The sequence below is a fragment of the Elephantulus edwardii genome, unplaced genomic scaffold (assembly GCF_000299155.1).
Source record: "Elephantulus edwardii isolate Elephantulus edwardi_28Jun2011 unplaced genomic scaffold, EleEdw1.0 scaffold00027, whole genome shotgun sequence".
NCBI lineage: Eukaryota > Metazoa > Chordata > Mammalia > Macroscelidea > Macroscelididae > Elephantulus > Elephantulus edwardii.
Window position 1 is genome coordinate 902,094 of NW_006399777.1, and position 12,584 is coordinate 914,677.

At 43.6% G+C, this 12,584-nt stretch overlaps 2 protein-coding genes across 3 annotated transcripts in view; one reads left to right on the forward strand and one right to left on the reverse strand.

The window, feature by feature from the left end:
- Positions 1–3,810, forward strand: part of ASTE1 (asteroid homolog 1 (Drosophila)) — a 7,952-nt gene extending 4,142 nt beyond the window's left edge. The window contains exons 3-4 of the mRNA XM_006883322.1: positions 1,838–2,033; positions 3,501–3,810. Coding sequence (XP_006883384.1) covers positions 1,838–2,033; positions 3,501–3,810 — 506 coding nt within the window. The remainder of the gene's footprint in view (positions 1–1,837; positions 2,034–3,500) is intronic.
- The window catches only part of ATP2C1 (ATPase, Ca++ transporting, type 2C, member 1), a 123,650-nt gene continuing 113,053 nt past the window's right edge, over positions 1,988–12,584 (reverse strand). Inside the window, exons 21-26 of one of the 2 annotated variants that reach the window (XM_006883321.1) lie at positions 12,385–12,453; positions 11,647–11,763; positions 10,773–10,920; positions 10,185–10,280; positions 9,023–9,164; positions 1,988–2,025 (exon numbers count right to left, since the gene is read on the reverse strand). In XM_006883321.1, the coding sequence (XP_006883383.1) occupies positions 1,988–2,025; positions 9,023–9,164; positions 10,185–10,280; positions 10,773–10,920; positions 11,647–11,763; positions 12,385–12,453 (610 nt within the window). Of the gene's footprint in view, positions 2,026–7,349; positions 8,096–9,022; positions 9,165–10,184; positions 10,281–10,772; positions 10,921–11,646; positions 11,764–12,384; positions 12,454–12,584 lie in introns of those variants that run through there. The other variant, XM_006883320.1, reaches the window with a different exon arrangement.

Sequence of the window (12,584 nt, forward strand, 5' to 3'; positions counted from 1 at the left end):
AATAAAAAACACAACTGCAGCCTCTCCCAGAGAAAGGCATTTTGAGACTGTCTTGACCAGCAGCTACACTCCAGGTAAAAGGAATGTTGACACATCAGAGCTCAGTAGCTCATAATGGAATTCTCTAAATGCCACTGCACTTTGTGTAAAAGTGTAATAGTTACAGAAACACGTCAGCAGTATTAATATGCCAGCAACTCGTGATCTGTTAATGAAGATTACACTAAATTGCTAAATTCCAGTTCTCACAGTAGCTGCATTTCGAGTGCTCAGTAGCTCTGGTGTGGCTGGAAGCACACGTCAGGCAGCACAGAGCGAGGCCTTCCCACACCACAGGGAGCTTCAGTGGACAGCTTTCCTATAAGTTCAATGGAAGAAGAAACCACATGTACCCCAGGAAACTCTAGGTCCTTTCTTATTTCAAGTTGAAAGTTACAATTATTTTTTTGTGAAAGTTTATAAGTTGATTTTTCAATGAACCATTCACACCCATTATTTAAAGTACCCAGACTGACTGCACGTTCACACGCCCTCTTTGACTCTCATTCCAGTCCGTCTGCCTCCTACCCCTTTACTGCCCTGGAAACTTTATTGGACTGATAAGCTCTTTAGTCCTACATAGTCTAAGGAGTGAGGGCCTCTGGGGATACTGGTCAACTCCTAGGCCTGTCATTGGGCTGACAGTTGAGGCATGGGGTGAGTTTTGTTTCCAGTGTGAAGGCTAGGATGGACTCAAGTGTACACTTAGGAGCACTTTTCTGAGAGCAGAATAAATGACATAAGGCCCACTGTGACAAGTTCAGTGTGGTCAGTGCTGGCCAGAAGTGAGGGGATGTAGAAGGCAGAGCTGGTGATTGCTGTGTTGTGCATTGCGGCTGTGAGCTGACATACAGGCCACCCCATGCCCCAGTCTGCGTGACACATACACAGAGGTTCCTCCCCGTGAGCAAACGTAAAGGTCCCGGAGCACAGATCCTTAGCTGAGTCCAAGAGGTGTGTGAGAGGGTCTTTTTTCCCTGTTTCTGCATCTGATGAACTGTTCATCAAAGACAGCCCGCATCTTCCTTACTGTTACTGCAGGCTGATCCAGGTATCGTTTGGAGTCAGTGCCTCAAACCAGCCTGCAGGAGCTTCCAGCAAGCACAGCCTGCTTTCTTGTTGTCTTATCCTGCACAGAGCTCCAGGAGTTAGGGGGCGCATTTCAGATCCACCAGCTCCTCCGAGAGGGAAAGAGTGGTCATCTCCTCTGCAGCTTACAGACTCTAAAAACCCGCTGGAGGGTCAGTTATGAGTCAGTTCCACTCTACAGCAGTTACCGAGTTTTCTAATCCTTTACTATTTGAAGTTGACTCTCCTCTCATATTCTCCAAATTAGATCTTTCCTCCCATTGAAAAAAAACACCAAAATGTGCTTTAAACATTGTTTCTGTAAATGCATGCACCATACCCCAAGGGTTTCTATAAGACAGTTTAGTGGAAAGGAACTGTAATGAGAATGGTGTGTCACAATCATTTGTGTTTTTTTCCATCAGATTTAGAACTGGAAAGTTTTGATGTAAATGGATTACGATCAGGCAGAAAACCAGGACAAAAGGGATTTGGGTTCAATAAATTGACCATTAAAAGCCTATCTCAGGAGAATACGGCGGGTTAACCAGCAAGGCTCCATGCAAGGGTCAGAATAGTAAGGGCCACCGAGAACACAAGGGCCCTGTGGAAGCATCTTGGTGGCATCTGAACACCGAGAAGAACATGGGGCCCCTGGAAGCATCTTGGTGGAGTGTGTCCTTCCACAGGGCAGGGCCTTCACAGTGCTGCCTTCTCATGGTCTGTCTAGGTGAGGACGCTGTGCAGGTGCCTGGTGCCCAGAGGTTGAAGGAAGAGCTGCTGAGCGTGAAGGCACGCACGCGGATGAGCGGGTGGCTGGACGTGGCGTCAGCACACACTTTCTGCCAGTGGCAAAGCTGCATGCAGATGGGACTCTATCTCAACCAGCTGCTGTCCACACCGCTTGCAGAGCCAGACCTGACCCGGTAGGCACCCAAGAGAACACCCTGACCAAGCAGCTTTGTGTGTGCTCATCAGTCTGTGTAACTGACAGAGCTGAGGAACAGGAACACTAGAAGGCAGTGCTACGTTTCCAATCTCTGATCACGGTGGTGGTGATGGAATGCACCTTGGTTTCTTACTCCTTTTGGGTTTTTGTGCTGCTACCACCCGATAGAGCTGTTTCTGACTACCTTCTATTTGAACTGTTACTCTCTAGCCCAGTCATGCTGGCCCTATAACTTGTTTGTTTTGGGGACATGGGTATATTATATCAGGCTGCTAACCAAAAGTTCAGTGGTGTGAATCCACCAGCTGCTTTTAAAGAAAGGCAGTCTCATTCTGTTGAAATGTGGGACCCAAAGGAATCCACTCAATGGAGATTAGTAGGTCTGGACACGGCAGTCACTCATTCGAGTATCAAGAGCCTGCTACGTGCTAGGGATGGTGAAGCGAACAAGCCATCTGTTCAGAGCTTGGTACACAATGACTTAGATGGCCAAGTGGCTTCCTCCAGCCTCTGAATTTGGGTGTTGGCAAATATTGAGGACCTCATGGTCAGGATGACCAACAGGTCCTGGAGGGAGTACATCCTCAGCAGTGACTGATGAGATGTTATCCCACATTCTTTGGCCAACTGAATCAGGAGAGGCTGTCCCTGGAGGACATGATGCTGGATGGGGCGGTCAGTGAGAAAGAGGAAGACCCTTGAGGTGGAATGGTGCACAGCCTGTGGCAGTGGGCACGGGCACGGTGGTAGTGAGGACGGCATGAGACTAGGCCACCATGTTTACTGTCACTGAAAGTCAGCCGGGGGGGTGGAGGGGGAAGCTGAGCTGGTGTCCCCATATGGCCACCACCTGGCAGTCTGGCCATGATCTGGTCTAACTGGACTGTAAGCTGGGTGGGGTAGACGAATGACAGTAGGGTGTGGGCTGGTAAGAAAAGGGCAGTGTGTGGATTTCTCATTCTGTGACTACCTGCAAGTTACAAAGGAGATGTAGAAGGAACGTTCATCCTTCCACTAGAATTTATGTGCCATGCGGGAGGGAATGTCTTTTGACAGCCGCAGGCCCACAGTGCCTGGCATACAAGGCTTACAGACTCAGGTGTTTGCTGAATGAGTGAGTACTACAGAGACACACACATTACGCTGACGGTACTTTAAATTAGGTTCAAGTTGAAAAGCTTCCTCAGAACTCCCATTTGCGCTCACCCTTGAGCCTCCTGAACAGGATTTACTGGTCTACACCTTTGGTGCCCTTACCTTTGTGTTTTTAGAAACCAGTAACCACGCATCGTTTAACTTGCTGATGAACCAGTCGTTACTCTTTGTAATACCGAGTTCCTTCAATGTTTCGGCAGTAATTTTGCCACTGCAGTAGAGTTCCATGTTGCCAGGTTGGTGACGTGCTGAGCTGAGCTGTGACCACACTCTTCCCTCCCTCTGGCAGGCTGTACAGCGGAAGCTTGGTGCACGGACTGTGCCGGGAGCTCACAGCCTCATCCACCGACCGTCTCCTGAGCCTGTGTCCAGAGGCCAAGCAGCTTTACGGGCATCTCTTCTGCGCCCTGCAGTCATCCGCCCCTCCTGAGTTCTCCTCACCAAAAGGGAAATCACGTTCAAAAAAGAAGAAGAAGGGTACCAAGAATCGAGGGAGAGCCACCTCAAGCACTGGGTGTCAGTATGAGGGAGGCAACCGATTTAAGGTCTTAATGGTTGAGAACTTGGAGGAAATGACTGAGGCCTCACAGCTTAAATAGACTCATTCCACAAGACGCTGAATTGTGATTTTTTTTAACCTTCCTGTACCTACCTTGAAACCGTTAACACAGTGCTGTGCATAACTGTCAAACTTCAAGGTCTTTTATACTCATTTTTAATAAACTTCTGTATTTCTTAAACACATCTGCACTCCTCTTGTACCATTTCAGGTATAACATTTTGTAACCTTTTAACTGCAGTGACTCCGCGGGCTCTGTCTGCGCTCTGTCTGCGTTGTTACCAGAACAGATTGCTCTCCCTGTGTTAGAATGAGAGGGCTGGGCAATGAGAGGTAAACGTGAGTACGCGAGGCAGAAAATGCTCTTCTGAAACCAAGTACTTGTACATGACAGTTGAAACTGTAATTGAAAACAAACATCCTGAGCTGCTGGGTCTAGAGGAGGAAACAGGAGCCTGCAAAGTCTGTACACTGAACAACTCATTCAAGAGATTGGCAGAGGATTCATCAACAACCTGCATTATGGAAATGAAACAACCTTGCTTGCTGAAAGTAAGGACTTGAAACACTTGCAGATAGATCAAAGACTACTGCCTTCAATATGAATTACATCTGAACATCAAGAAACGTTTTTCAAATTAGTTTACTAAGCCCTTTCTAAGGAAACATTGTATTTTCTTTATAACCAGAAGATGGCAACAAATGACAGTGTCTCAATTTACTGTTTCTCATAGAGCAAGTTGGACCAGAAAAGGGCTTTGCATGTGAGTGGGTTAGTCATTTAAGATAGTGCATTACAAAGCACCGTTTCTTCAGAGGAGGACAGCACTCCAGATGACTTCTGTAACTCGAGCAGCTTTCTCACTCTCCAGCAGTGACTGCTCAGCAAGGTACAGTAGCCACGGTTACTAACAAGGATGCAGTTCCTGTTGAGCTGAAAGGCAGTCTGATAAACCGAGTGCCCACTGATCCTCTGCCGGGGCATGTGAAGCAAAACGCTAAGTCGGGCGTGCACAACAGCCCTGCTGGCCCTGAACAAAGGGCTCACACCGCATCTGGGAATGCCAGGAGTGGCCAGAAAGACCAAAACAATGCAAGCCAAAGATCCTACCAAGTTTTTCAACAGAATGGCTACAATTATTCGGACAAACTAAAAAGGCTTCATTCGACAGGGGGCACTTCACTTGGGCTTTGAATTTGATTCTCGATGAGGTCTGGGGAGAAGAGTGTCAACAGTGATGGAAAAAATGGCACTGAAGAAAGGGTCGGTCACACAGCTGAATACTGTAACTGCTGTCAATAATTTACACATCTGGAAGAATCTGAATTGGCCAAACTTGTGTGACAGGTGTATTTCTGACATAATCAATGAAGAGCAGTCAAAACCACCTCCGTCCACCAAACACTTCACGGTTTTCTGGCGTGGAGACTCTAATACCAGGTCTCATGTGTCTAATGCACCACTTTGCTGCTGGTACCTTGCCTCACTCAAGGCCAAGCAATAGTCTGTAGTCAGCTGGAGACAAATGAAATGCAGGGAAAGGCAGCTCCTACAGGTGTGGCTAGGTGCTGCCATGGACTGTCACTGCCGAGACCAGGACTGGATGGGGCCTGGCAGGCATTCTGGAACAAATCATAATCAAAAGGGAGGAGATGCAGAACAGAACTTCAAATTCTAATGGAGTTCAGACGATCTGGAGACGAGCCAAATGCTTTAAACTATTACACCAAAGTTGAGGCTTCTATGGGATCAGTGCACAAGAGCAACTTGAGAGATGAGAGGACAAGCTTAGAGGGCAGCAAGTGTGTGTGAATGAGGGCAGAACAAGTCAGAGGACGACGATGGAGGCGCTGCATGATTGTACAGGCTCAAACAACTGAAAGGCTGTATGTTTAGTGTGTCCAGAAAAAGAAAAATGAAAATCCTAGAGAAAAGGGCACTCTCCTGCTGTGCGATTTACAGCTGCAGAACGCACAGGAGGATCAGCTGTGAATCAGGTCCAGCTGTACGGGAATAAGTGAGTAAAGAGAAAAATGAAAAGGGGACAGAGACGTAACGTCGAAGGAGGAGTGCCTCAAATAACCTGTAGGAAGACTGAGTATGAGACTGCAGAAACTGAGGCCAGAATGGTCCAAGGAGGAACTCTGGGTAAACCAACAAAAACCCACATGGCCTTCTACTCACCTGTCTGAGCAGGGAGCTATTTTCTGATACTACGGCTGTCAATGCAGCTGAGCTCCAATGCACAGAAACGTGGATCTAAGCTATACGATTTAAATATAACGACCAGTCTACGGCCACACCACCCTGAACACACCCAGCCTCCCCTAAATAAAATGTCAACTGAACATGACATTTAATGCCTCCTCACTCAAGAGAGTCACCAAATACATAAACTTAAGGACACAACCCTGGTGCACACCTTTGCTGATTGATTCTAAGCCATGCAGTTTCCCCTTCTATTTGGACAACTGCTTCTTGGTCTATGTACAGTTTTGCATGGGCACAATTAGGTATACTGGGATTACCATTCTTCTCAGTACTAATTCGTAGTTTATAATCCACACAGCCAAACACCTTTGCAGAGTAAATAAAACACGAAGGAATTATCTTTTTGTTTTTCCTTGCTTTTAGCCAAGATCTGGCACGAGACTATTAAACTGCAGAAATCTTAGCTACTAAACTGTTTCGGTGACAAGGACTCCGAGAGGTATTCTCTCATGAATGAGAATACTCTTCTGCTAACTCTTGCTGGGGGCTGTCAGGTGATTATGTCAGCGGTGCCCTGTGTGGAACAGAGAAGCTGACTGCTCCAGCCCGCCTCTCGCTGCTGGGACCCACTGCTACACCGAGACTGCCCATGGTGAGCAAAAGCTCATCCTGACATTTAAGAATGTGAAATAATGTCATATAAAACTTACTAACTTAAAAGGGATTAAACCTGTCAGAATTAGGATCTCATTTCTACTAAAAAGGAGACTGGATTTGTAATTACTAGCCTAAATGTGCCCTATACTTGAGTCAAGTTACCAATGCACCATCAAGCCATTCCACAGACTGGTGCCTTGCAAAGCCTGGACCGCCTCAGCAGGCCTCAACCACAGGCAGGCAGATGGGAGCTACAGGGCTGGTGAGGAGCTACAGAGCTGGTAAAAAGCTACAAAGTGCTGGTGAAGAGCTACAGCGCAGGATAACCAAGGCTCATGGACAATCTCTAACTTACATTCTGGTTTAAAAACTAACTGCATTTGGAACTTTTTAAATGCAGCAGCTTACACTTCCTTAAAAAAGAAAAAATGCTTAAAAACAAAAAACAATAATAATAATTAAAATCAATTATTCAGCTGAGTTAAATGGATTTATGTTTAGGGGAGTAACAAAATGTTGGCTAAGTGTATTGTAGTTAACGCAAAAGGAGGTATGATCAGGTCATATAATTTATTATAAATTTCAGCTCAGTCTGAAATGACCTTGACTGTATGACTAAGTGTTAATCGGAGAACTCCCACCCTAAAAAGAATACCACCTGATGACTGTGATGATAACTAAACAGACTCAGATCGGAAAGAGAAAAACGATTACTAAGAAAAGCAAACATTTACTTCAAATTGCTGTATAGGATTTTCAGTCACAAAAAGAACAAAACAGTGATCTGACAGTGGTCACATCCTGTGCAAAAACGTGATACAAAAATGGTTGTACAAGGTCTCGCAGCTGCTTACAGTGCAGGAAACAGAAAACTGCAGCTGACACGTGGCCCTCCTGGACTGGACACCTAAACCAACAGAATGCCTCTGAAGTGATTAACATTTATTACTGTTTTATTAGTAAGAAATCCCCACCACCATAAATAGTACAATATTTAAAAATTAAAAAAAATTTACATCTATCAAGATAGATTGTGTGTATGGTAGACCTCATTAAGTGCAGACGGTGGTTCAGGCATTGCCTGTTTATAAATTAAATAACTGCCCATATGCTTTTGAGTCCACTCACTTGTAAAGGCCCATCTAAATTAAGAGCTGTGTTGTAATTTCACTTAGGTCGGCCCAAACCCAGCCTTGAACAGTGCTCCTTGTGAGTGAGTGAAATTTGAGAAGTTCTCCAGTCCTCATTCACCCTCGGGAACTTGCCCTTCCAAGTCATGCTCGGACTGCAGTTCTCAGTTTGCAAATAAAAGAATGCAATATGCATCATACTTCCAGAAAGGACGATGGGGCTGCACTCCCGTGCTTCTGCACCTTGTCTCGGCTCCTCTCCACCTTCTTTATGATCTCTGCCACCACGCACACGGATGAGGTGAGGCCCACAAGGAACAGGAGATCTGCAGAGGAAAGAGACGGAGCTTTACAGCCCCTCCAAACTAGCGAAGGATGCCCAGCCCAAAGTCATTTATTCAGTTTAAAAGTCTGCAAAGGGAAACTCATTGAAGACCACATGCCCTGACAATAACCACAGATTCTCAATTCTCATTTTCTGCTTGAAAAATGCAACTGTCTCCTTAAAACTCCATTTTAATAAGGAATGGATGTGAATGTAGAATGAAATTAAATTTTAGGGTAAACTTTTCACATACAGCAAAGCTTTTTGCTGTGTTTTAAAAGCTCTATCATTCAATTCCACAAATGGACTAAATCAAAATCACAACACGTCAAGGTAACATTTCCAAAGACAGATTCGGTGCTCCTCACACCTACTGAGAAGGAGTCATTTGTTAATATACCATACTGTAATATTTTTAATTTCAATGTGCAAGGTAGCAAGTAAAAACAGTAAAATATTATGTTAATAAAATAATGCATTATCAGTGCACACGAATCTATTAGTTTCCCCCCATTCAAGATCGAAAAGAACCTATGAAAAGGTCTGGGTTACAATCACCCTATGGCAGATTTAATATGCCACACTTTAGGATCACCAATATGCTGTTAACAAATGATAATCTGTAACATTTATCTTAAAAGCTAAAACTTGCAGAATGACCCCTGGCCAGCACGACGTAGCACTCCACCACTAGCTAACAGAGGAGAGGCAGGGGAAGCCAGGCTGTGGGTCAGCACGGGTCAGACAACAGACCATGGGGAGTGCCTACCAGATGCTCCCAGACAGACCGCACATTCTTCTCTCACGCCCAGTCAATGTCATAATTCACTGCTTACCATTTCACAAAGTGAAGCGAGCACATCAGAAAATCCTCCCCTAGTTCACGTAGAGAAGACAGAAACTACAGAGAATAAGTGGTCTTACTTACCTAGTATGCTAAGGCTCTCAGTCTGAAACACTTTCTGAAGTGGGGGAAAGTAAATGACCAGTAACTGTCCCATGATGGAGCCGAGAACCGCGTAGCAGAACATCTTATTACTGCAGAGTCCGATGGCAAACACCGACTTGGTCTGTCGGCAGGGAAGGAGCGGATTACTCCAGGACATAAAGGCCATTGACTACACTCACTGCCACAACTCTCAACCAGCGTGAAATTGGATCACTACCTGTTCCCCTAAAAAAGATACTTCTGTAATCACCAAATTCTATGTCCACACCATAATAATATTAACTATTATTTCTGAATTACTCAGATGGAATAAGGGTAAACTTTAAACAAGCTTCTACTTGTCAGAAATAGGACTACTTAAAATAATAATACTACGTAATGTAGCAGTGAGGAGAGGAAGAAGGAAAAGCAATCTGGACACTCTAAAACGTAAAGCTTTATCTATTCATGATTATTGTGCAAAATCACCTTGTGCAAAATCACCTTGCACTGTTCATGGAATGAGGGTAACAGAACCACCTTTGTAAGAACAGACCAAGATGGTACACCCTGAGACGTAACCTGCCTTTTAAAACAGAAAACAGTCCCTAATGCTTCTTTTTAAATTAACCAAAACCACAGATGATGCGATGCAATGCACTTTGGAAGTTCTATCACGGTAAATGGTAAAGATTTATAAAGGGCTGTAATGTCTGATGAGGCCCCCAAGGAAACTCTGTTCTTCAGGCTGCCAGGCCCTGATTAAGCCCCGGCTCCTAGCTCATTCTTCCCCATCACAGCACTTCATTTAAGAGGAAGCGGTCAGGCCTCAAGGAAGGCAGGCAACATTAAACGCCTGAAGCCCTGACACCCAACAAAGTAATGGAAAAAAGATCGATAGCACACAATTATTTCTACAAAACCACCTTCTAAAAGGAGAGTGAGTAGTAGTAGTATCTTCATGCCAGAGTATCATGAGATACTGTGGACTCAGATAACAGCAAAGGAAGGGGGAGTGATGAGGTGACAGCAGCTAAGACTGACTCCGAATCTCGGTCAAAGGAAATGTTTTTCTTCCCCATGATGACCAATAGCACATGTTTGAGGGAAGACTCCCCGGGGCTGGAAGCTCAGACAACAATACTGAACAAGACACACATACCTGGGACCTGGAGCTTAATGCATTGAACATGTCAAAAAACACAAAGCATGTGAACGTCATCGTTGTATCTCGAGGTGTGATCACATTGTCTCGTAGCTGTCAAGGGAGGAAAAAATAATTTTCAGAGGTTGAACTTAATCAACAAATACTGTATGCTTTCAAAAAGTTACTAGTTCCTTCCCATTGAGATGCCATAACTTTGAGACAGGAAAACAAAGAAGCTACCAAAAAAAGCTGTCTACATAGGTCACCACTGAATAGTCATCTACACATGGAAAGGGAAAATGTCAGGAACTGTTATCAGACATCAAACAACTCTGCTGATTAATAACAAAAGTGCAACAATGAAGACTCCCATTTCTAAATGTCTTCTCCTAAAGCTTTATTTTCCACTGTGACACTTCTCTGTATAAAGAAATTACTAACTGGGAACATACACACCAAAATGAAACTATTTCAAAATACACTGACTGTTCTAGTTCTCTTCCGAGCTGATTTAACTTTCAGTGTACCAGCCTGGATGAGTCTGAGGATCCTAGCTATCCTCGAGAAGGTCAGCTGATAAAGGAGTGCCTCCAGGGACTGTACCTCTCGCCAGAAGACAAACAGAGTCCCACAAACAATGATGATTGATGAAACAAGGATTTTAAGGATCAAGTTTTTGGTCAAAATGCTGTCCTTCCAGTTGCGCGGTGGTTTACGAATGACATCTTTATCCACTGGCTCAACTCCAAGGCTGGAAGGCAAGCAAGACAGGGAGTGATTACCACAGCAGCCTCTCCAGCCCCAACCATCCACTAAACTCAACACTGCGGAATCATCAATTCCTGGCCATTATTACTTGAAAATATTTACTGATTTTATCAGTTTCTCATCTTTTTCATTCTATTTGGCACTTTACTAGGGAACTGCTAATCAAATGAAAACAACAAGCTCAACTTCATTTACATTTGTTTTTTAAAAATCTATCCTGAAACATGTGATGTCACCAACTGTGCGTAGAAGTCTCTTCTCTTCTCTTCAAGTGAAGATGCCGTGACTGGGAGGATCAGGTACAACGGGCAAGGGCATGTACCAGTCAACGTCCTGTGTGTGAGGTCAGGCAGTGACATATATGGCCCCATTATTATAAAGGAGAAAAGGGACTTCAATACTTGTCAACACTGATAACAGAATCTGTACAGTGGAGATTTTCTCCATTCCATTCCATTTTTAGAAATAAAAACTTGATTTCTGAGGGCAGTGACTGTGCCTATTCCCTGATCTCTTCTCTGCCAAGTTTGTAAATGCTCAAACCCACAGTGACTGGGTAAGCGCCCCACCGAGTAAACAATGTTCACAGACCACACGGTAACAAAACGTACTGCTACACAATTTCCCGATGTCACCATGAATGAATCTTTAAAAATTATCAGGACAATGCACATTCTTTGTGTTCAGAGTTCACACATAAGAATGCTACCTCTGAGCTGGAGGGCCATCCATGATAATATTGATCCACAAAATCTGCATGGCATTCAAAGGATTAGGGAAGTTCATTAATGTAGCCAATGAGATTAAAGTTAATGCTGCTATACTCCTGTAGAAAGAAAAGTCATTAAAAAACTGTCAGCAATGTCAATTCTTTCCAAGGATATGATACCACATTTTAAGCACTTAAAGATCTCATTAAGATTAAACTTTTGAAGGAAGTCAATAGTTTGGGTAACTTACGTTTCATTCATATGAACATTTCAAAGCTAAGAGTTAAAAACCCATCATTTACAAAGCTTTTTAAGAAGATATTTAGATAAAAGTATACAGAGAAGTGTTTTTAAACTTGAGTTGAGAATGGGTGTTGCTATTACACAACAGTTAAAGGTTTAAGAAATCTTCTGATGAACTTTTTTGACCACAGAATAGAACTTCTACTTCTGGAAAGAGGATCAAGAGGAGAAAGTTAAATTTAGCTACTTTTCCTTAGTTATTTAAGGAGTTAGTAAGTGATCACATAGGTTTTCAGGATAATAAAGACATCAAATTTCATTTACAACCTACTTGTCCTGCAATGTTAAACTTCATAAAACAATTTTTATTTTTAAAAACTTACATACGCAAACCATCAGTGCCAGTCCAAAAGTTTCTAAGCATTATGCCTGAATTAAACTTTAAATGCAACTTCTGTAGAAGATTCATCATGACAAACATCTTGCAAACTTACGTGCTTAGTTGGAATCTAACAAAGTTTTTAATGTTGTTATAAATCCCTTTACCCTCTTCAATTGCTGACCTGAAATTTGAAAAGGACAAAGAAGAGCTTTTACATAAAGCTATGCTTAAACACTATGGAACTAATTTTAAAAGTAAATTAAGAAATGATACACATCACTAAAGAAACTTATTTTGGCTACAAACTAGAGA